Genomic DNA, 21099 nt, shown 5'->3' on the forward strand with positions numbered 1-21099 from the left:
GGCCATGCTGGCTTGGTCCCTGGGGTGCTCAGCACCAGCAGCTCCAGCGTTTGGTGGGGTACCTGGGGCAGATCTGAGGTAGGAAGAATCAAGGGGGTTGGGAATAAATCAAACCTTCACCCCAGAGTGAGCAGAAATCAGCAGCTCTGGAGCTGGACTCTCCCATCACCCGCAGGGTCCATGCAGTAACGATCTCACCGTGGATGGGAACAGACACTTCCAAACAGGCCTCCTTCTATTTGCATTCGAAACATTTATTTTGGGAAATACATATTAAACACTATTATTTATACAAAAATGGGCTAAATTTGTCATAATGCTTATAACCCCCAAAAGGCCGTTTTAATAGATCTGAATGAAGGTTTTTTTATTGTATTTTCTTTTTTTTCCTTCCCAAAAAAAAAATAATCAGGTTACAAAGGAGAAAGCGGCGTGTCTTGCTTGTCCCAGCTTGAATAGAGGAAAAAAAAAGTTTAAGATGACATTTGCAGAAGTGCCTCACACAAGAGATTTTTCTCCCCTTTCAGTCTTTTTTTAACACTTGAAATATATATATTTTCTCAGTTAATACACTTTTTTTGGGGCTTTGTTTTTGCTAAAATATAGCAAGTCAGCAAGTAGATAATTGTTCTTCCCCAACAGCTCCATCGTGCTGTTGTGGGGAGGGAAACATGATTTAAGGAGGGGAGAGTGGATTCTCCTTGTGATGCACCCACCTTTGGCTGCTGGGGGGGACATGTGTGGGGACCCCCTGCAAACCCTCCGCTGAGCAACGTCATCTGGGTGTCTCCACCATGATGAGAGCAACCTCCTCCTTCCTCCTGGTCAGCTGTGCTGAAGAAGGTGGCTTTGCCCCCCATGAAGACCATGGGGTGGGCTCTGCAGGTGCCTTCCAGCGCTAGAGGATGGGACACGCTGCCATTTTAGTATGTGCCCCCCCCAAAAAAAAGGGTGATTTGCAGAAAGTTTTATCCCTTAGAGAGGACACGGAGACTGACAGAGCGGACAACTAAGACAAGAGGAGCCGGGGTGGGGGGCAGGACTGCAGAGCTCTGCTCCAGGACCACCCGCTCCTGCGTCACGGCGTTATTTAACTGACCCCCCCCTTGCAGGGTCATATTTACTGGAGACTCGTTGAAAAAGGAGGCATGGAAGGGCAGAGAAGAGGGGGCCACGGGGCACAGCACCCACAGATGCCACCCCAGCCCTCCCCACGGCTGCGGGGCTCGGTCCGCGCATGCACAGTCCCCTCGCACAAGGACTAGCGACACAGAGGAGCATGTTACACCTACACACGTCACACAGGGGATCCAAAAAATAAAAAAAACCAAAATAATTAAAAAAATACCCAACAGCCTCCTCTGACGTAGGGAAAAGCCCAAGAATCACAAGGGTCAGACAGGACAACCCTCCGCCTCCCACCACCGCTTTGCAGAGACGTTCCACTCTCAGCCCCCTTCGGACAAACATACTCCGAGCCTTCAGCGGAAAAAAAACCACCCAACCGTATGAAAAATAAATATACAAGTGTTCCCAGGACACCGCCACATCTATGGTCCGAGGGAGAGGGAAAAGGAGTCTCTACAACGTGTCACAGGCCTTTGCAGGCCACAAAGACAGACAAGGCAAGCCCCCCCTCCCCTCTCCCACGCTATTGCATGGTAACAGTCTGAAAAGGCACTTCTCCCAAAGCAGGTCGCTCTGCCTGGCCGGAGGTCGGTGACAGGCGAGGTGACACCTAAACACTCCCAGTTTATTGCATGTAGGCAAGGTAGAGGGGTTGGGTTGGGGGCTGGCGGGTGCTGGAGGGCTGCAGAGGGCTCAGAGGAGGCGGCAGGAGACAAGGATGGCACCATCTTGCTCTCTTCACACCACCGTACCTTGCTTCTGAAGGCTACATTCGCCTGGAGGAACCCTTGCCTTCATCGGACGGAGAAGAGCCTCTGCACGGAGGGGCAGGCAGGGCTCCCGGGGGCACCCCAACCCCGCTGGCCCCATGGATCTGCTCCCCCGAGCTCGGCTATCGGGCCAGCGCTGGGGGCCAACGAGAGCCCGACCTCCGCGGGGAAAATGGTCCCTGGCCCAAGGATGCTGGACCAGGGCTGAGAAGAAAACTCAGGTCACAAAACAGCGGGGGATGAGCGGTCGCCCCGCTCCGCACGACAGAGACGGCATCTGGTTATTTGGTCAGTTAACATTGGCAGGGGGCTGGGGGGTGGGAAGAGGGACAGTGGCAGAGGATTTATATAAAAATAAAGGGGGAAGAGGGGAGAAATAGCGAGCGTGAGCGAGCAAGGTCCTGGCTACGGAGCGAGACGGTTACATTTCGTTAGCCACCAGCTCTTTGTCGGTCACGCCGTTGGAGAGCGAGCTCTGGCCCTCGTTCAGCCTCTTGACCCTGTAGGCTTCGAAGTGGATGTTGCTGGTAATATCCTTTATGTTCTGCATGTGCGTCCTGCGGGAAAGGGAGACGGGGGCGATCGCACCTCGCTGGGCGCAGGTTCGGCCAGCCCAGCCCAGCCTCCGCCACCCCAGCCCTTGCACCCCCAACCTTTGCTTTCAAACACCCCTCCAGACTAAATTTCTCCTCCTGCTTTACTGGTTAACAATATATTTAGGGCACAAGAGGGAAGTAAAGGTAATTATGGGTAGCCAAGACCAGAAGCATCCAGAAGCCTTCACTGGTACCACACGGGAGCCTTTGCTGCATAACACCCATTTGGGAAGGCCCTGGTCCTGCAAGTCGCTGGGGTCAGGTTTTAAGGTCCACGCAGTGACCTGCCAGCAACAGCTCAGATGCAGAGTTTATCTTGCAGCCAAATTTAGGAGGAGCCCAATGTCCCCTCCAGCAAGCCAAGGGGGCTCAGCCTCCCATTTCCCCTGCAGCAGGGACAGCTCTTTCAAGAGGGACTAGTGATCGCCCAGAATCCCCAACAGCACGATCCTGGGATGCAGGAGAGTGGTGTTTGGGGACTGGAGGTAAGACCCAGGGCTGTTGAAGGATCACTAAGGCCAAAAGGCTTCCCAGCTTGCGTGCAGGCGAGCTGGAGCCACACCACGCACTGCTGGCAAGCTCGGGGTCTGTCCTGACCCATCCACTGCTCCTCTCCTCCCTTAACTCAGCACTGCAGCTGGGAAAAGCCCTCTGAAGCCATGTCCCATTGCGTGGGGCCACCCCTTGCAGAGGGGCTGCAGCATTGCAGCAGGCTGGGAGGGACGGAGGGACAGATGGATGGATGAGGAGCAAAGCAGCAGCTGCTTCATGCTGGCCTGGGCTCTCCCCTTTCTTTGGATGCCACCTGGTGACCAAAGGCTACAGGGACAGGGCACAGTCCTACCGACCTGATGAGGAGGTCCCGCAGGTAGGCGAACTCACAGTGTGTCGTGTTCTCCACTGGCAGGAAAAGAAAGAAACCCATCAGCGTGCACCCACGGCAGGAGTATGGCAACCGCTCGGGGTAAGGAGAACCTTATGGGGCTTCACTAGCGTGTGGAGGGCTGAGAGGAGCACTTACCCCCAGGGGCTGTGGGTGCAGGGCTCAAGAGTCCTCTTTGCTGTGATTTACCCATGTATCTGCCCCAGCTCAGCAAGACCAACTGGCTGGTGAGGTCTGACTGAGCATTCCTAGTCCCTTTCCATCATCTCCCACCAAACGAGGAAGCTCCCGGCAGCATCATCCGACTCAACCCTCCTTGCTTTGGACAAACGCAAGCTTAATTGGGCACCAAACAAGGCAGCAGAAGGGACAGGGTGAGCTTTGCAGTGAGTGCTGGGCACAGCTCCACAGCTCTAGTCTATAGCTTCACCACGAGCATCCTGCGACATCCCAATCACACCAGTGACTCTGCTGCCCGGGCTGCTGGTGCTGCAGAAGGACGCAATCTCTTGCTGACAAAGGTTCCTGCTGTCTGAAGAGGGCTCAGGGCAAGCAAGAGTGTCCGCAAGAGGGAAAAATCAAGGGCTGTTGATCCACCACAATTAGTCTGACAGCTCACAGTTTACTAGGCATTTGAATTCATAGGATCAACTCCATTTTTAATTGTTTTTCTACCCAAACAGGCCATGGTTGGGTCCTGGGTTCTCACCGTGCTGAAGGCAGATACCACATGCAGAAGGTGAGCAATTTAATGAGTCCCATTAAACTCAGAGCTTCCACGGACGGAGCACAAGAGGGCAGCAGAGCTTTAAAATACACAGATTTTCCGGGCATCTTTGTTAAGCCGTCCCTCAACACAGGATTCCTATTACAAAGACTCATAAATGAGAGAAACCTATGAGATGAAGGGGAGGAAGAAAAGCCGGGTGGCACTGGAGACATGCCAGTTGGCTGTCAGGGACAGGGAAGTGTGTAGATGCGCTGGAGCCAGGAGCCTTTATCTAGCCTTTAAACCATGACTTAAAATGGGGGATAAAAAAGGGAGATGCTGACAGGATGAAGATGGAAGAAGTAAGAGATCCCACAAGGACACCAGCCAAATGTTTGGTGGAGGGTGCAAAGACCTACAGATGCCAGGGAAAGGCTCTAATCTGGGCTCGAGGCAGGGACATCAGCACTGCACTCCTGTGCCCTCAGATCCAGCCATCAGGCCTTTAACTGTGCAACCAGCAGAAGCCAGGCCAGGGAGGATGACAAGACACCCAGAAGTGTCCCCTCTGGCACACATCAACTTCCCAAGCCACACAAAGGCCCAGGAACGTGGTGTAGGAGCATGGCCCAAGGTGTTTTCAGTCCCCGAACACCAGGGAAGTAATCTTCTTTGGAGGGGCAGGGAAGCACTATATACACCTCGACTTCTGCTCGTTTTGGACCTCATCACCTCCTGTTGGGGCAGGGAGATGGGCTCAGGAGGTAGGGAAACAAGGACAAGGTACCTTCAATGGTGCCCCACTTGGTCTTCCTTCCAAGGATTCTTCTTCCATTAACCTGGTACTCCTGGTCACTGCCCACCACTGCAAATGGGATCATTTCCTGAGGAAAGAGAAAAAAAAAGCTTATGTTTTCCTCCTGAAAACTGGTCAGGAAACCAAGCTGGCAGACCCCTTGGACAGAGGCACAGCATCTTTGGAAAGAAAATAGAGGCACTTTGCCAGAGACCGTCCAGGCCATCACCAGCACCAGGAGCTGCAGGGCCCATCCAAGCACCATCCAACCCACACCATCAAACACTAACCCTGAATTTCTCATTCACTAGCCGATCTTCAGAGTCTTCATCAAACTCCTTCTGAGGATACACGTCGATCCCATTGGCAAGAAGATCGGCCATTATCTAGGAGAGAAGAGCAGAAGACCATGTGAAGGAAGACACGGGCAGAGGAGCTGCACTCCCACCACGGCAGCAGCTCCCAGCTGACCCAAGAGGCTCTCGTGAGCCATGCCCAGCAGCATCTTCCCTCTCCATCCTAAACACTGCCCACCTTGGGGAGAGAGACCTGTATTTAACTGCTACACACCTATCGAGCGTTTGCCCTGGAATCTCTGCAAGAACCTGGTGCCAAGACACGGTTCAGGCTGAGAGTGAGGTGAAGTTATATGAGCTGGGTGTTGCTTTGGGATTGAAAAAGACAATGAGACAATACAAACTGCACCAAGCAATGGGGAATGGAGCTGCCAGGCACAGAACCCAAAGTGAAGAAGTTACAGAGGTTACGAGTGTTTGTATGTGGGTGTCTGTGGGTAGCTGGCCAGCTCTGGGACTACAAAGTCAGCCTGGGACCTAAAACGTCACCTGGGCGCTTTCGACTGCTGATGCCATCCCTGGGTAATGAAAGACCATGGGGAGACCGCGTGGCTCACCCGTTCTGCACCAGGCGTGCGTGCACGGAGGAAAGCCCATGCCTTGCTGTGGATTGAGACAGCCCCTCCTCAGCTCCCCACCGCCAGCTCCCGACCAAGGGAACTTCATGCCTTGCTTCCCCCATAAATCTTGCCCAGCTGAGCTCAGCAAACCCACACGGTTTTTTGCCTGGTTCCTGTATCAGCGCACGATGCTGCACAGGATGGGTTTTCCAGCCTCCTACGTGCAGCACCGTCTACCTCCCAAAATAAGAGAAACCAGCCTGAAAATAACAACAATAACAAAGGAGGAAGGAGAAACAGGCCCCGAGACTTAAAGCTCGAAACTTATCCTGCACTGACAAAGATCCAAGAGAAACACAAGGAACTGCCTGGAGTGCAGGCCTTTCCCTCCGGCCACGTGGGATCGCTCAGAGCTGCAGCCGGAGGAATGCGCTGGGCTCCCGGCCAGGCGCTCGCCTCCCCAGCCCTGCCGGGGCGGGGAAAGGGGCAGGAGGGGATGGGGGACAAGAGATGGGAGCCCAGATAAGAGCCGCCGGCCCCTTACCCTTTGTTTGAAGTAGTCCCTCTCCTCCAGCGTTAATGTGTCGGCTTTTGCAATCACGGGGACGATGTTGACCACTTTGCTGAGGCGTTTCATGAACTCGATGTCTAGTGGTCGGAGCCTGAAAAATGCAACAGAAAAAAGGGGATCATAGAATGGTTTGGGCTGGAAGGGAATTTAAAGATCATCCAGTCCCACTCCCTGCCCTGGGCAGGGACACCTCCCACCAGACCAGGTTGCTCAAAGCCCCATCCAGCCTGGCCTTGAACCCCTCCAGGGATGGGGCAGCCACAGCTTCTCTGGGCAACCTGGGCCAGGGTCTCACCACCCTCAGGGTGAAAAATTTCTTCCTAAGATCTTATCTAAATCTACCCTCTTCCAGTTTGAAGCCATTACCCCTCATCCTATCTTACCCCTCATCCTACCAAGGGATTCACACACTCTAGCGAGGCGGGGGGCTGCTGCAATCCCCTGGCAGAGAGGGCGTGTTCAAAGACTAGACACAGAGGGGGAATCGCTTCCTTTCAGATAGGACAGATAAAGACATCTTCTTAAAAGCACAACAGCACGCCTCCGTCCCAGAGGAGGTTGGCAAACAAACACTTAAAACGTTTCCCTTTCAAAGCACCCCACTATCGCCTGCGAACCCTCACAAAGCCCCATGAAGTGGGAGAGGGCTTTTATCTCTGCACGGATGTTTGGCCACAGAGGACTGTGGGAACTTGCCCAAAGCTACACGTGTCCTTGGTGAAGCCGGGATGAGAGCACGGGTGACAGTGGCTGCGGGGCCAGCCCGCCCACAATGTACGAATCAAGCTGGGGAGAGATCACGGTGTGAAACCCCCTCCAACCCTATCCAAGCTGTCACCCACTGTCACGCACCACCCAGGGAGAGCACAATGTGGAAACGGCCACAGGTGACTACTCCTGCTCACACTCCCTCCTGCACTGACCATGAGCCAGGATCGCATCTCGCATCCATTGGCTGGGATTAAAAAAGGCTCTGCTAATTCTCCAGGGGCTCACACGGCACAGCGGAGATGCTGCTTGGTCCAGAGGGCAAAAATGCCAAAAAAATCTCTCTGACGGAAGTCTCAGCAGAGGAAAGCTGCAGAGATTGCATAACCCCAACGATCAGCCCCCAGGGAAATCTCTCCCTGCTAAATGCTCCTGCTGACAGCACAGAGGTGACCTCCGTTGCCACACTGCTCTGTGTCTCAGGGCTGCAGATAGCGATGAGGGCACCTGGCCATGACCCTTCCGCTCTCCACAGTCCTCCCTGAAGGTGTTTTTACTGCTGGGGCTTCCCAAGTCAGCTAGAGAAAAGCCCTCCTTAGGATATCCCCACTTGCTGCAGGTCCCCCCTGGTGGATCTGGAGGTGACAGGGACACATGCCCATGCAGGAGAGTTGAGCAGATGTTGCCTTGAAAAAGGAAACCTGGAGATCCCACAGGAGACCAGGGTACAGGAACACCTTTTGGGTGCTCATGGAATAAGGAGCATGTTAGAAATGAGCCCTCGCTGAAAGCACACAGGGAAGGGGCAGGAAGGTCAACCGAGCCCCAGAAGCAAAGGGACACCTCTGCTGCTCCTACGTCCTCATGACCTCTGGTGGTGGCATGTGCCAGCAGGATACAACTCAACTCATCTTTGGTGAAACCGGGATAGAGAGAGGTGAAGTCACCTTTCGGAGGACCCATAGGCTCCAGTGGCAAATATGGGGCCAAGAATGAGACCTCCCCAAGGACAGACCAGCCCTGTGCCACAAAACAGAGGCCCATGGCAACAGGGAAGAAACCAAAATAAATGGGATGGTGACTTAGCGTGTGGGAGCATGGAGCAGAGCAGAGCACTCGGGGAGAAAATGGCCAAGAAAGCACCTACTCCCAACACACTCAAGCCAAATCCCACCATGGTCTTCTCAGACCCTACAAAGGGCTCAGAGACCCCGCAGACCCAGCACGGCTCCTGCAAACACAACGAGAGTCACGGGAGTGCAAAGGGGAAGAGGCTGTCCCTGCTCCTTGGCAGTCACCAGGCAGCGTCCTCATCCCACAAGACCACCCCTACCCAGTTCCAGTGCCAAGGGAGGGATGTCCACCCCCAGAGAAACCCGCTCAGCTCTGGCTGATCCAAAAACAGCAGCTTGAGGCTGCTCTGGAGCAGCCAGCACTGGTGACCCAGACGAGCCCTCCCCTGGTCAAAGCCACTCCTCTGCAAGGGATCAGGCTGGACCATGCCAGGTGGACCTTCTCCTCACACACATAGCCCAGAGCACATCGTTAGCGTGCGAACAAACGAGTTCCTAACACAAACTCAGGAGTCACAGATCACTCTGGGCCCCAGGAAAGAAAGAGTTTGGCAATTAAAAAAAAAAAAAAAAAAAGAGAAAAGAAAAGAAACAAAAAAAACACAAGGAAACCCCCATGGACACATCTAAGCAGACTTGCTGCTGGCAAACATTGTTTGGAGCTCTGCATAATGTATTTCCCAGACCTCCAAGGAAGTAATGCAGTTATGCTCCTTTCCCAGTAGACTTCTTTCCCCTCCTCTCTCTTTGCTATTTTTCAAACAATTTTTCCCCTCTAAAAGCCTCTTCCCTACTGAGACTGTGTTCCTGCCTCTTTCATCAGCTCTTCTTTTAGAGTGAAGACCGGGATGCATATGTAGCTGATGCAGATGAATTCACAATCAGCCAGACATTTGAGTTTCAGCACGGCTGACAGGTAAAAGCCCCGTTACCGAGCCCTCATTGATACCCGGAGGATGCTGGCGGTGAGCTCAAAATCAGGAGGCAGAGCCAGAGCCAGCCCACAAGCCTGCCTGTGTCCACCAGCATCCACACAGGCACAGTGAGCGTGACCCACACCAGTCTGCACCCAAAGCACCTTTGATATAACTTTCTGCTCCGACCGGCTTCTGCAAGTGCCTTGTCCACGGAGGTCACCTCCTTGCACCATCCTGGAGAACAGGAAGGGAACCAAGGGACTCCCCAGAAAAGCAAACTGTATTTTTTTTCTAGAGTATTTTGCAAGTTTCTAGGTATTTTACCACTTCCTGCTGCGTAGCCCCCAAAATCCCTAAGATTTAAAAATCCCTTTTAAAAGAAAGTGATTCTTTTCACTAAGAACAAGACCTGTCGCTAGACGTCACGTTCATGTGAAGACACCAAAGGAGAATAAATGGCTTAAGGTGATCACGAGTGCAAAGAGCTTGATTTGCACTAATAACCCTGTACAGACCCATGCAGACACGGCCAAGGTCACGATGGAGCAAGCCCAGATCAGTAGGGACTTCTGCTGGTGCCTGCAGGGACCAGTTTTAGTGTTTAGCCACCACCACCTCGTGACAAGGCACAGCAGTGCTGGCCACCGCTGGGTATCTGAACTTGGTTCACCTGCACAAACCATCGATGCCAGCACCTGGCAAGGATTAGCAGTGAAACCCGTATATACACAAATATACAAAACAGCAAGAGAAAGCGAGTTATTTCATTTCCTGTGTGCGCAATCTGCTCTAAGCACATCACAAAAGAGAAGGTAGAGCTCAAGAAGAAAAAGCATCTGGTTTTCCTCCCCCCTCCCCAAATTGTCCCTGATATTATAAACTTGCATCTAGACACATACACACTTTGGGTTTTGCTGGGAGCGGGTGGAAGAGCTCTAAGGGGAGTGAATGGACTGGAGCAGGGGCTGCAGGAAAGGCTCCAGCCCACCCCAGCCAGTGCTGGTTGCTTCCCCATCCCCTCTTGCTATGGGGCTGGGGAAAACAGAGCAGCTGGGGACATATTATCACGTCTGGGCACATGTTTTTGTGGCTGGCACATGTTATCGAGGCTGGGCACACGTTATTTCTGCATTGCCCGCAGCCACAGGCCCTAAGCAGAGGCTCATTCCTGCTGGTTCCCTTGAAATGCCGTTATAGGAATCAAAATTCACGGCGAGCTGCAAAGTTATTTCCTTTTGGTTGTGCCCCAGATCAAACTCGCGGCAAGAATTTGAGCCGTGCGTTAAGCAAATACCAGCGAGCGCCCAGCAGCCGCCCAGCCCCATCACCAGGACCCACCAGCTCCAGGGACCCCCACGGGCACCCGTGAGAGGCAGATCGTGGGGAAAGCGGTAGTGGGTGGCACTCCGTCTGCCAGCAGCTCTGGTACACACAGGAAAGGGGCTGCCGAGGCCAGGCAGCGTTTCAGAGTGCTGGTTTGGAGCCGAGCGGTGCTTCACAGGGGTCAGAGCTGAGATATTTATTGGGTGGCAAAGAGCAGGGCTTGCGCGGCTGCAGCCAAAAGCCCCTGCCAGCACATTACTTAGCCTTCGCAAACACGGGTTTACGGGAGTGTTACAAGAAAGACAGGGTGTGTGCAAACTAGATAGGTTGCAAAGCCTGCCCTGAACTCCCTGCAAAGGGAGACAGCAGCAGAAATGTGATTTAATCCGTTGATTAACACTCGAGCTGCCCAGAATGAAATGGAGCTGAGCAACCTTCCACTCCAGCCTCTGAATCTGTGCACTTGGTTAACTTAGCTTTTTTCCATCTTCGTCCCTTTTTAATTAAGAAAATAGCAAGCTCTCACCCAGTGACCCAGTAGGCTTAGCCCTGGGAAGCTCCTGCCCATGCCAGGGGCGGGATGCCGAGTGCTGTGCCATGCCTGACCACGCGAGTGGGGTGGGACAGACAGACACGAGTCGCCACTGCTTTGGTTGTGTCACATGGTGAGGGCAATGCAAAAAAGCCCCAAGCAAATCCTATCCCAGAACAGATGGCACCAAGCATCCCAGGATGGCAAGCGGCACGAGGAGCACACAGATAATGCCACATGGGCACAGCGGGGTCCTCCGCAGCGGTTGTCCCTAAGGCAGGTTCCTGCAACATTACAAGCCACTGACCTTGCCAGTCGTGCTCCCCATCGGCTCCTGGTGAAGCCAGAAGCACCAAAGCAATGACCCTGATGCCCTTCCCATACCCTTCCACGTGGGACCACAGACCACTTGCCCCAGCAGGGGTATACACCTGCACTTAACATTGTATGACAACCCCATGTCACACCCTCCCAAACTGTTGTCCTCCAAAATGAGCACGACCCTCTGCTACCAGCGCTGCCACAGCAGCTCCACCCCTCAGGAGAGGTGGCCACGTCGTCCATGCTTGTCCACGGACAGGCAACGCTGGCTGGGGAAAGCCCATCCGTGATGATGAGAAATGTAATTTGGGCTTCACAAGGGAGCAGAAAGGAAACCTAATGCCTGATCAAGCTCTTGGAGAAGCAAAATTTCCCACCGATTTCTCCCTCCCAGGCGGGGTTTGTCCCACTTCACTCATTCCTCAGCTTATCTCCATCCTGTGGCAGGAGGGGACGCGTGGCTTTGACACCGGGGCAGGAAAGTGCAGCCCCCCCCAAACCATGGCCAGGGAGTGAGTGCTGGCCCCAGCCGGGCTATCAGGCTACGGGGAAGGAGGATCAGTGTGGGGCTCAGCAACAACAGCCTCCAACCGCCGGGCTGCCTCGGATATTGGAAACACATGTTCATTGGAGAGAAAGAAAAAAAGCAGCTGAATTCCCCGCAATTGCTGTTAGCCGGCGGGTGAGAGAAACCAGAGCGCTCGGCTGGAGAGGCTCCGGTGGGGGACGTGGGGAGGAGGCTCCACACCATCGCCTGCACAGCCCGGGGAGGGCAGCCATCACCACCCAAAACCTGCAGCCTCCACACAGGTCAAATATCTGCAGGATCCAAGGACTGGGCGCGCTTTTAAGGGTTAAACACCCAAAGCTAAGGCTGCAACACCCAACCTGCCACGGCAGGGTCTGGAGATCGGGGTGGAGATAAGCGGGACCAACACGCTAGACTGGCCTAAAAATGTCATCTCCCTTTGAACCATTTTCTGCTTTATCGTATTAAACCATAAATGCTTCGTCGGCCCCTCTGCTCCCAGTCGACAGCCGGTTACACAAGAAGAGCATAACTGGCCCAGTCATTTTATTCCAGTGAAGGATGCATTTTTGGTCTACCCACTGACAGAAGCAAAACAAAGTCTTTTCTATTGGAATAAATCTCTACATGGGGAAGAGGAAAAGGCTGACATTAATACAGTCGCTGGCAGCTCAAGTTTACTTTTGAAAACAGACCCAAAAAAAAAAAAATCCCCAAGCAGACAGAGCCAGAAGTGGAAGGAATTGACACAAATCAAAAGGAAACTTAGGTCTCGTTTTATGTTGTGATAGTTTAAGTCACATTTTTCAAGACGCTTTAAGCGCCCCAGATTTTCACTGCAGGCTACGTGCCTAAGAAAAAAAAAAAAAGTAAAAGAAAAAAAAATAGAGCAAGATCTGGGCCTTTGATGCTGTCGCTTGAGAAGTGCCAGAGCCAGGAGAGCTCTGCGCTGAATAAACTGCAGCCCACTTGCAGACTAGTCAAACAACCTACAAAACACCCTTAAAGGGTGAGGGTGTTCACTCCCTCGGTAGCACGAGGAAAACCAGCTTCTTCCCTTACAAAGGCAGGGGCGCAGCACAGAAAATTAATGTTCTGTTTGCAAAGGCAGCCTTTCTGTCTAATCCGAGAGCTCAGTGACTGGTGTCCATCCTTGGTCAAGCAAGCAAGGTGACCAAAGCAAAGCAAGCAGCTAACCGGAGCTCAGGGAGGCTTTGATGGCCCCTTGGAAGTGGAAAGACCGCATTTCTTGGGGGTACAGCAGCTCTGCTGCGTTATTGTGAGGTCTCCAGATCCAGCAGCCCTAGGAAGGACAGCTTCACGCTCAGCTCCTCAAGCCCCCAGGAAACACAGGGGAATCCCAAGGACAACCCTGACAGCTGAGCTGCCCCAGACCGAACGCAGGAGAGGAAAGCCCGAGGGTCTGAGGGAGGGCAGCAGGGTACGTACGAGTGGCCGGTGGCTGGGATGAAGTATATACAGCAGTGCACCCGCGTGTCGGGGATCCGCTTCTTCCGGTTAATGTTGATTTCCTCCTGCAGGTACTTCTCGTACTGGTCATTGATGAACTTCATAATGGGCTGCCAGCTGCAGAGAGGGAGGAACCCGGGACATTGGGTTGCGTCTAGAGGGATCTAGACTACCCTGAACCTCCCACCCAGCCTGACTGAGCGAAGCAGAGCCTGCCGAGCCGCGGATGCTCAGTGTCTTATAGAATCCCAAAAAACAAACCAACCGACCCAAACCACACTCAGGCACCCACTGCTGGGCAGGACAGTCCCACAGCTCTTCACACCCCGCCGTGGCACGGGAGCAAAAGCTGCATCAAAACCCACAAAGCCCAGCCCAGCTCATGGTGAGGAGAAGGCAACTGCCACCGGCCAGCCAGGCCAGCCCTGTCCCAGCCCGGGAGGGGCCATCTCGCACAGCCAGTCACTGTCCCAGGGACTCCCGGTAGGGCTCACCCTTCAGAGCCACATGAGCGAGGTCCGGGGACCGGCCACGCTGGCACACAGCTGCTCCCAGCTGCAAACAAAGCTCATCTCATGCCCAGAACAGCAAGACATTTGTGGGCTCTCGCAGGGCCCGTGTCTCACGCCCTGGGGAGCATGGCACCGCGCTGCCACCCACAACAACCCTCTCCCCGGCTCCCCACGGAGCATGGGTGGCACAGGACCAGGCTATGGCCCTCGGCACCAGCCCCAGATCAGGATGCCCCAGGGTTTGGCCACCTTTCCTCCGCACCAGTCCCCAGCTCACCAGTTCTCATTGTTGATGTGATCTCCAAAGCCTGGGGTGTCTATGACTGTCAGCTTCATGCGAACCCCCTTCTCTTCAATCTCTGAAATGGAGAAGAAAGATGGTGCATGAGGCAAGCATCGATGGGGCTCTGGCCATGCCTGCGCTCCCAAAAGCTGCCGGAGACTGTCCCCAGGGGAGAAACCCACCGTCACAGCTCCTCGCAGGCACAAATCAGCCCTCCAAAGAGAGGAAGTACCGCACCTGCCCTGAAATGCCCCCCCGCCATGCCCATCTCAGATGTTCTCTTCCATCACAGTTAAGTCAATGCTGGTGGATAAAGAGAAAACAGATGCTTTTTCAGCCCTGCAAGCATCTCTGGATGGTCAAAACCCTTTCAGACATAAGGGAGTGGAGGTTTAGTAGAGGTCCACAACCCCCATGAGCCCCTAGAGACACAAGGCAGAGCAGAACCAAAAGCCAAAGCACCAGGTGGGATCTGCAGAGTCTCACCATGAGTGATGGATTTGATTTCAATGGTCTTGGGGATCCGCTCTTCAGAAGTCGGCTGTACAGATTTCCTGCTGATTTTGGATTTGAAGAGGGTGTTGATTAACGTGGATTTCCCCAAGCCGCTCTGACCTGGAAAAGAGCAGGATAAACCACAGTCAGCACTCACTCGTTCCCGGGCTATTTTTTCAGGGGCCAGGGAATGGGGATGCTGATGGACTCAACCTGCACCGGATCTGCGTGAGGGAGGTCAGAGCTGCTCCCCTGCAGCCTCCCTGGCTTGAGGAGCTCAAGTCCATCCTGGGCAGGACGATGCTGCGGGCAGCAAGGACCTTCCCTGGTTTCAAAGCAGCCGGCTTGCTGGGAGTGAGCAGGGCAAGAGCTGGCTCCTTGCACCCATTGAAATCACAGCAACCCTGAGGACAGGCAGACACCTTTGGGCATGTTCTAAGGGCTGCGGTGATACTCAGCAGCCCTAAAGAAGGGGACGCATCCAGGGAACTGCAGGAAGGAGCATCCCGACACATCTGTACCTTTACCCTCCTGCAGCCTCCCCTGTCCAGCTCCGCAGGGAAGACTTAGGAGCCGCTTGGCAAGCCCTTATCTGGACAGAATTAACGGAGCAACAGCTTTCCAAACCTCAGCCCTGCAGCATCCACTGCCGCTTCCCGGCCGGACTTGCTTTTGCAATCGGACCAGCTGGCTGCAAGGACCCCTTTAGCCAGGTCCAGGCCAGTCCCACAAACTCCCAGGAAGCACATCAGATTCCACAACTTGAGCAAAAAAAATCTTTTACAGAGATGCTTTTTTATGCTTTATATACTGGAGCTGAGGTCAATCCATGCAGAAAAGGACACCAGCAGCTCTCAGCTCTCCAGACCAGTTGTCCCATGAGCTCAGAGAATAATTTTTCCAGAGCAAAGAAAACAGAGAAACTCCTCAAAACCCAGGGAGTAGACACTTGGCTTTAGAGCAGAATGTCCTGTGCCCCCTGCAATCACTGCAGAGCTCCCACACACACCAGGAGGGCCCCTTCGGCCCCGTTCTGCCGAGCCATGTTGCAGCCATGTTGTGGCACTGTTGCTGGCATGTCCCTGGCACTGCCAAGTATCTCTTAAGCATGAAGAAAGCAAGGATTTCAACTACATCATAGAATCATAGAATGGTTAGAGTTGGAAGGGACCTTAAAGATCATCGAGTTCCAACCCCCCTGCCCTGGGCAGGGACACCTCCACTACAGCAGGTTGCTCAAAGCCCCATCCAGCCTGGCCTTAAACACTTCCAGGGATGGGGCAGCCACAACTTCCCTGGCCAACCTGTTCCAGTGCTTCACCACCATCATCCTCCAGCACCCTGACCCATCCAGCTGCCAAAGGCACCCAATGCTAAGCCAATGGGAGGGTCACCCAGCACATTGGCACTGGGCATTACCTCCTGGCCAGCCTGCTCCCTGACCGAACAGCTATTTGGAGCTGAGCTTGCAACGCTACCGATGGCACACTGTAATCCAGCACAGGAAAACCCTGTTCACCAGCCATATCAGTGCCAAGATGTGGAAGAAACACATGGACCAGGCTGGGGTCTGGTGCTCCTGGTCCTCTGCTGCTTTGAAAACACACAGGGCACAAAGTGGTTTGGAGCCGCTCTCGTTGCACCACTCTTCATTAAACAGAGCACGTGGGGAGAGGGGGAAAGCGGTGCAACATGCTGATAGAACTCCTGGCAGCCACTCTCTGCATCCCTGCCCATCCAACCTGCCGGAGCTGGACTGCCTGAAAAGGGACCAGAGGCAAGAACCGCCAGCAGCCATGGATGGGATGTGCCTCTCCAAACTGCAGCCACAGGCTGACCTCGCTGAGCAACAGATGGGGCTGCACCCTGGGGACATGATGGCCAAGTGCAGGACAGACTTGCTCCCAGCTCCCGTGACCTGCAGCCCAGCGCCTTTCCCTGCGCTGAAATCAGGAGGGGAAAGAGCGGCAGAGCCTCACTGCGCCCGGCCAGCTCTCCTCTCCTCCCAGCTGCTCTGCACCAAAAACTGAACACAAAAGATGTGCTTTGGTTTTGTTTGTTTTTTTTTCAAGCTTAGACCTTTTTTTTCTCATCTCCACAGCCTTAGACAACACGGGGCTACACTGATCTCATCCCAAAGCCTCCTCTCAGAACTTCAATTAGGCTGGCAAAACCCTTTTTAACTGGGATCTGATACACAGGGCAGAGGATTTTCGAAAAGCCCCATCACAAGGACACAGAGTGGGCACAGTGACCCCATGCTGGCAGTGGTGCTCAATCCCCACCTCCCCTGCAGAAGACACCTCCCTCCTGGCATCTCCCACCTGTAAAACAGGAATTGCAATGATTTCAATGCAAGGATGAATAAATGGATGGGAATAAAGGAGCCAAATTAATCCCTAGGAGACTGACCATCCCCTGGAGAACTGCAGCAGGATGAGGGCTGGCCGTTGCCTCCCAGCCTCAGCAGAGCATCCCCTCCCCAAGGGGCACCCCACGAGGTGCTGCTCCTCCCGCATCCCTCCCCGCGTCTTCTGGGAGGGCCAGAGCTCGACTTGTTTATGCTGCCACGAATTCCCCAGCCTGTAAACAGTCAGCCCAGAGCCTGCCAAGGGAAGAACAATGTTTTCCAGCCGCGCTGCAAGCACGGGCTTTCATACCACACACAGCGCTGCCAAGGCAAAGCCAGGCCCTTTCCTCAACATCCCTCTGCATCTGCAAAGCAGAAAGCCGAGGTGCTGCCGCGGCACAGCCTGCTCACAGAGGGACGGATGCCTCTTCTGGCAGGGAAACAGGGGCTCAACTCACGCAATCTCACTTGCAGACTCTCAGGATCGGTGCTGCGACCCCTCTGCCCCGGGAGTGCTGCTCGGCTGGCAGCAAAGAGCTGGGTTTGTTAAAAATCCTTGCAAGAGCTGGTTCTGCAGTGACCGCGTTTGCAGGGATCTCCCAGCCCAGGGAGCCCTGCCCATACATCAATTTGTGTATGAAAATATCAAAATAGGAAAGACAGAGCATCAGCAGAGCTTGCTGGGAAGCTACAGACCACTAATACCTTTTACACAATTAGCAAACTCTGGATCAGGCTCTCCCAGAACTGTGGGGGCTCCTGCCCCATGTGCATCCTCACACAAACCCATAGCCCTATGCAGCTCCTCGCAGGAGGAAGCAGGATGGCAAGACACCACCACCACCTCCCACCACCACGCTGCCTCCCCTGGGAGATCCAGGCAGGGAGAGCTGCTGCCTGCACAGCTCGGCCCCAGGGAGCACAGCTCACACGAGGGGCTCCACGGGACCAGGCAAGACACCGATAGCTGGAAAAATGCAGAAAAGGCTCATTTCTTTTCCCTTTTCCCCTTGCAGGAGCACAGACCCCACAGCAGAGGCTGCAGCCAGCGAAGCAGCAATGCAGCCAGTGGCCTCCAGCTGAAATAAAGCTCCCTCGTCCCATCCACCCCGCAGCCTCAGAAAGCTAACGAACAGGAGCTTGCAGGCAGCAGGATTTAGGCACACAACCTTCCAGCCCTCCCTCCCTGCACGTGGACACCTTTTGGGACACTTTCATGTCCCCTCTGTGCTGCATTGCAGGTCCCCAGAAGAGCCACCAGTAGCAGAAGCCATTTGAGCTGAGCTATGCAAACCCTCTGGCTGGTCTTTATTCCCACCAGTAAATCACAAGCAGCACTTCTTCCCTGGTACTTGTACCGTGGTGGCATCTGCTGTCCGAGCTGCTCAGCACAATCTCTCAAATACAAAACTCCTAAGCAGGAATTTTAGCCAAATTTGGCTAAATACCAGCAAAGATCAGGGCTCTGGTTTACCAGCAGTGGTGCATGCCCCTGAGCCCTAACACGCTCCCTGACTGCTCAAACCAGCACAGGTCTCCCAGGAGAGGAGTCAAGGGAGCTCCCTGCAAGGATTCCATGAGCCCCAACACTCCTTGGGGGGTTCCCTCCAGGATGTGCCTATGGGTAACGCACCCTGAGACGTGGGAAGATGCACGAGACCATGGGCCACGTCACATCACCAGCTTTAACGACAGCTGAATTCAAGCCAGCTCCTCGGGAGCAGGGTTTGCTGACCCCTAAGGCATAGACCCTCGTGCTGAGTCCAAGCTGTTGCTCCTGAGGAGGCTCCAGAGGGGACAAACATCGTCGCAGAAGAACAAAAACAACTCGCCGAGCACGTTGCGGGCAGCTGGCGCGAGGAAGAGAACTCACCCACGACCATGATGTTGAACTCGAACCCCTGCTTCATGGCTTTCCGTCTCATCTGCTCCAGGATGGCGTCTATTCCCACATAGCCGAAGTCTGCAGCCGGTTTCTCCGGCCGCATCGGCGCCGGCTGCTTGGGGCCGGCATCCCGTGGAGCGTCCGTCATGCTGGGTGCGTGGCTGGGAACTGCCTCTGGACCTGCGGAGGCAAAGAGAGGGTGGTCAGGGGCGGCAGGCAGCGCCTGGATGCTGCTTCTGGCAGGGAATGAAAGGAGCTGCCTGTTGCATCCGAAGTGGGAATAAATCACATGCTGCATCTCCACTATTAACACCGGCAAGCGGGGATTCAGGGCAGTGGGAGGCTGAGATAGAGGAGACGTGGGATCTTCCTTTGCCTGTAATTACATCAAATTGGGGATTCCCCTTCTTACTGGATTCACCTTGATCCCCGCCAGCATCACCGAGCCCAGCGCAGCTGAGCACAGCAAAGGGACGCTGCTATGGGGGGAGCAGGCATACCAGGTCCCATGAGCAGCCGATCCACTGCCACGGAGCAGGATCCAGTGCCGAGAAAGTCCTCGGCACAAGTCCAGGAGTTTATTTTGTGAGTGATGAAGGCTTTTAGCAACACGGCCCTGTGCCCAGGCGCTGCCGTTAAAGGCTTGCAGACCTACCCAGCCCGCCCGCTCCTCCCTACCACTGTAATTACAGCGCTATGCAGATTGCTGGTGGGAATGCCTCCTGGCCACGTTTCGGGGAACTGGATGGCTCTGCAGACACAGAAAAGTCCTCAGCATCTACTGACACGTGCCCTCCTCAAGCTCCAGCTGACGCAGCGCAGAGGCTGCTGGCCCCAGCTCACTTCTCACCGAAATACCAAAACCCCAACGCATCTGCATCAAAACGGGTCACACCAGACAACACCCACGAAGCTTTCACGATCCTGCTCTAATTCTGCCCAACCCAGACCCTTTGGCTTCCCGCAGAGACTGGGCACTCATCTCTCCTGCAAGACGGCTCCAGGTTAGCAAAGGGCTCCAGGAGAAGCAAATGTACACCTACTGCCTGATCTAAGACCTTTATAACAAAAATTGGGAAACCATCCGCTGCCCCTGGCACGAGGCGGGAGCATCTGCCATTGGGAAGGACAAACTGCCCCTCACGCGCTGGCAGGCGATGCAATCTGCTCCCACCCGGCCCCAGCTGCTCCACATCATCTCAGCAGATATAGCAAATACCCCCAAGGCAGAGCACGCACAAGCTCAGCCTGGTCCTTGCCGGCTCCTGGAGGTATCAGCCGTGCAGGTGAAGCTCCTCTATCGCAGGCACGGAGAGACAGGTTTTAGGAAAACACACTTCGGAGAGCCCTCCCCACCCCGGGCTGCTGTTGATCAATGCCGGGGTCCCTGCGGCCACCAGCCTTGGCAAGCATTTTATTTTTATTAAGCCTTTTGCAAAGCTAATTTATTATTTATTTGATTATTAGTAATTCAAAAATATTATTAATATTTACAAAGGACTTATTGCTAAGTCCTCATCCTCATCCCATCAAACAGGAATATGGCTCTCAGCTCATCTCCTCACCCCACGGTTATTTCTGGCCTTTGACGAGGTGCTGCCTGCTTTTCTCTCCCTCCAAAGGGATTTGTCTGTAGGAGCGTGGCTGGTCCAAAGGGGCTCCTCCAAACACCAGCCCATCATCCCTTCTCCTCTGGTGACAGGGCAGGAGCCGCAGGAGGAGTATCAGACCGGAGCCTGCTGGGGTCTGCGAGGTGGAATCGCTCGGTTCCCGTGAGCACAGCGCGCTTCCATGCACTCAATGCACTCAAATATACTCAGATACACTCAATGCACTCAAACGCACTTCCATGCACTCAAATATAGTCCAAGCAGGAGAAAAATATATAAAGATAATAAAAAGCAAACCCAGAAGATTGTTGGGTCACTCTGACGACTTTTTTTTTCAACCAGGCTGTGCAGACCAGCATTAGTCACAGAGCTGCTCGCGAGCAAACACGCAGAGCAGCAACGCGCTCCTCCCCGGGCACACAGGGACCCAGGCTCTCGCACAGCCGGCAACGCGCTGCCACCGTGCCCCTCGCAAAGCCACCCGGCCCAGAGGGCCAAAGGTCTCGCCGCAAATCCCAAATTAGCCCCGTTCCAAAATGACAAGGCCAAAAGTGGAAAAAATCCCTACATACCACTGAAAAAAAAAAAAAAAAAAAAAGGACTAAATCACATGGAAAATATTGTGTCACCGGCAGCAGCGCTGGGTCAGGCGATGGCTTTGACTCCTGCAGGCACCGCCTGCCCACTCGGGAAAGCCCGAAGAGCGCTGGCCCCATGGGACA

The 21099-nt window shown here is 54.2% G+C and overlaps 1 protein-coding gene across 3 annotated transcripts in view; it reads right to left on the bottom strand.

Moving 5' to 3' along the window:
* Positions 1 to 241: 241 nt before the first annotated feature.
* SEPTIN9 (septin 9) overlaps positions 242 to 21099 on the bottom strand; it is a 101118-nt gene continuing 80260 nt past the window's right edge. For 2 of the 3 annotated variants that reach the window (XM_074160157.1, XM_074160156.1), the window contains exons 3-11: positions 18756 to 18947; positions 14524 to 14652; positions 14032 to 14113; positions 13222 to 13359; positions 6343 to 6460; positions 5173 to 5268; positions 4874 to 4970; positions 3343 to 3394; positions 242 to 2455 (exon numbers count right to left, since the gene is read on the bottom strand). In XM_074160157.1, coding sequence (XP_074016258.1) covers positions 2320 to 2455; positions 3343 to 3394; positions 4874 to 4970; positions 5173 to 5268; positions 6343 to 6460; positions 13222 to 13359; positions 14032 to 14113; positions 14524 to 14652; positions 18756 to 18947 — 1040 coding nt within the window. In that variant the 3' untranslated portion in view covers positions 242 to 2319. Of the gene's footprint in view, positions 2456 to 3342; positions 3395 to 4873; positions 4971 to 5166; positions 5269 to 6342; positions 6461 to 13221; positions 13360 to 14031; positions 14114 to 14523; positions 14653 to 18755; positions 18948 to 21099 lie in introns of those variants that run through there. The other variant, XM_074160158.1, reaches the window with a different exon arrangement.

This window comes from Numenius arquata, chromosome 17 (genome assembly GCF_964106895.1).
Source record: "Numenius arquata chromosome 17, bNumArq3.hap1.1, whole genome shotgun sequence".
NCBI lineage: Eukaryota > Metazoa > Chordata > Aves > Charadriiformes > Scolopacidae > Numenius > Numenius arquata.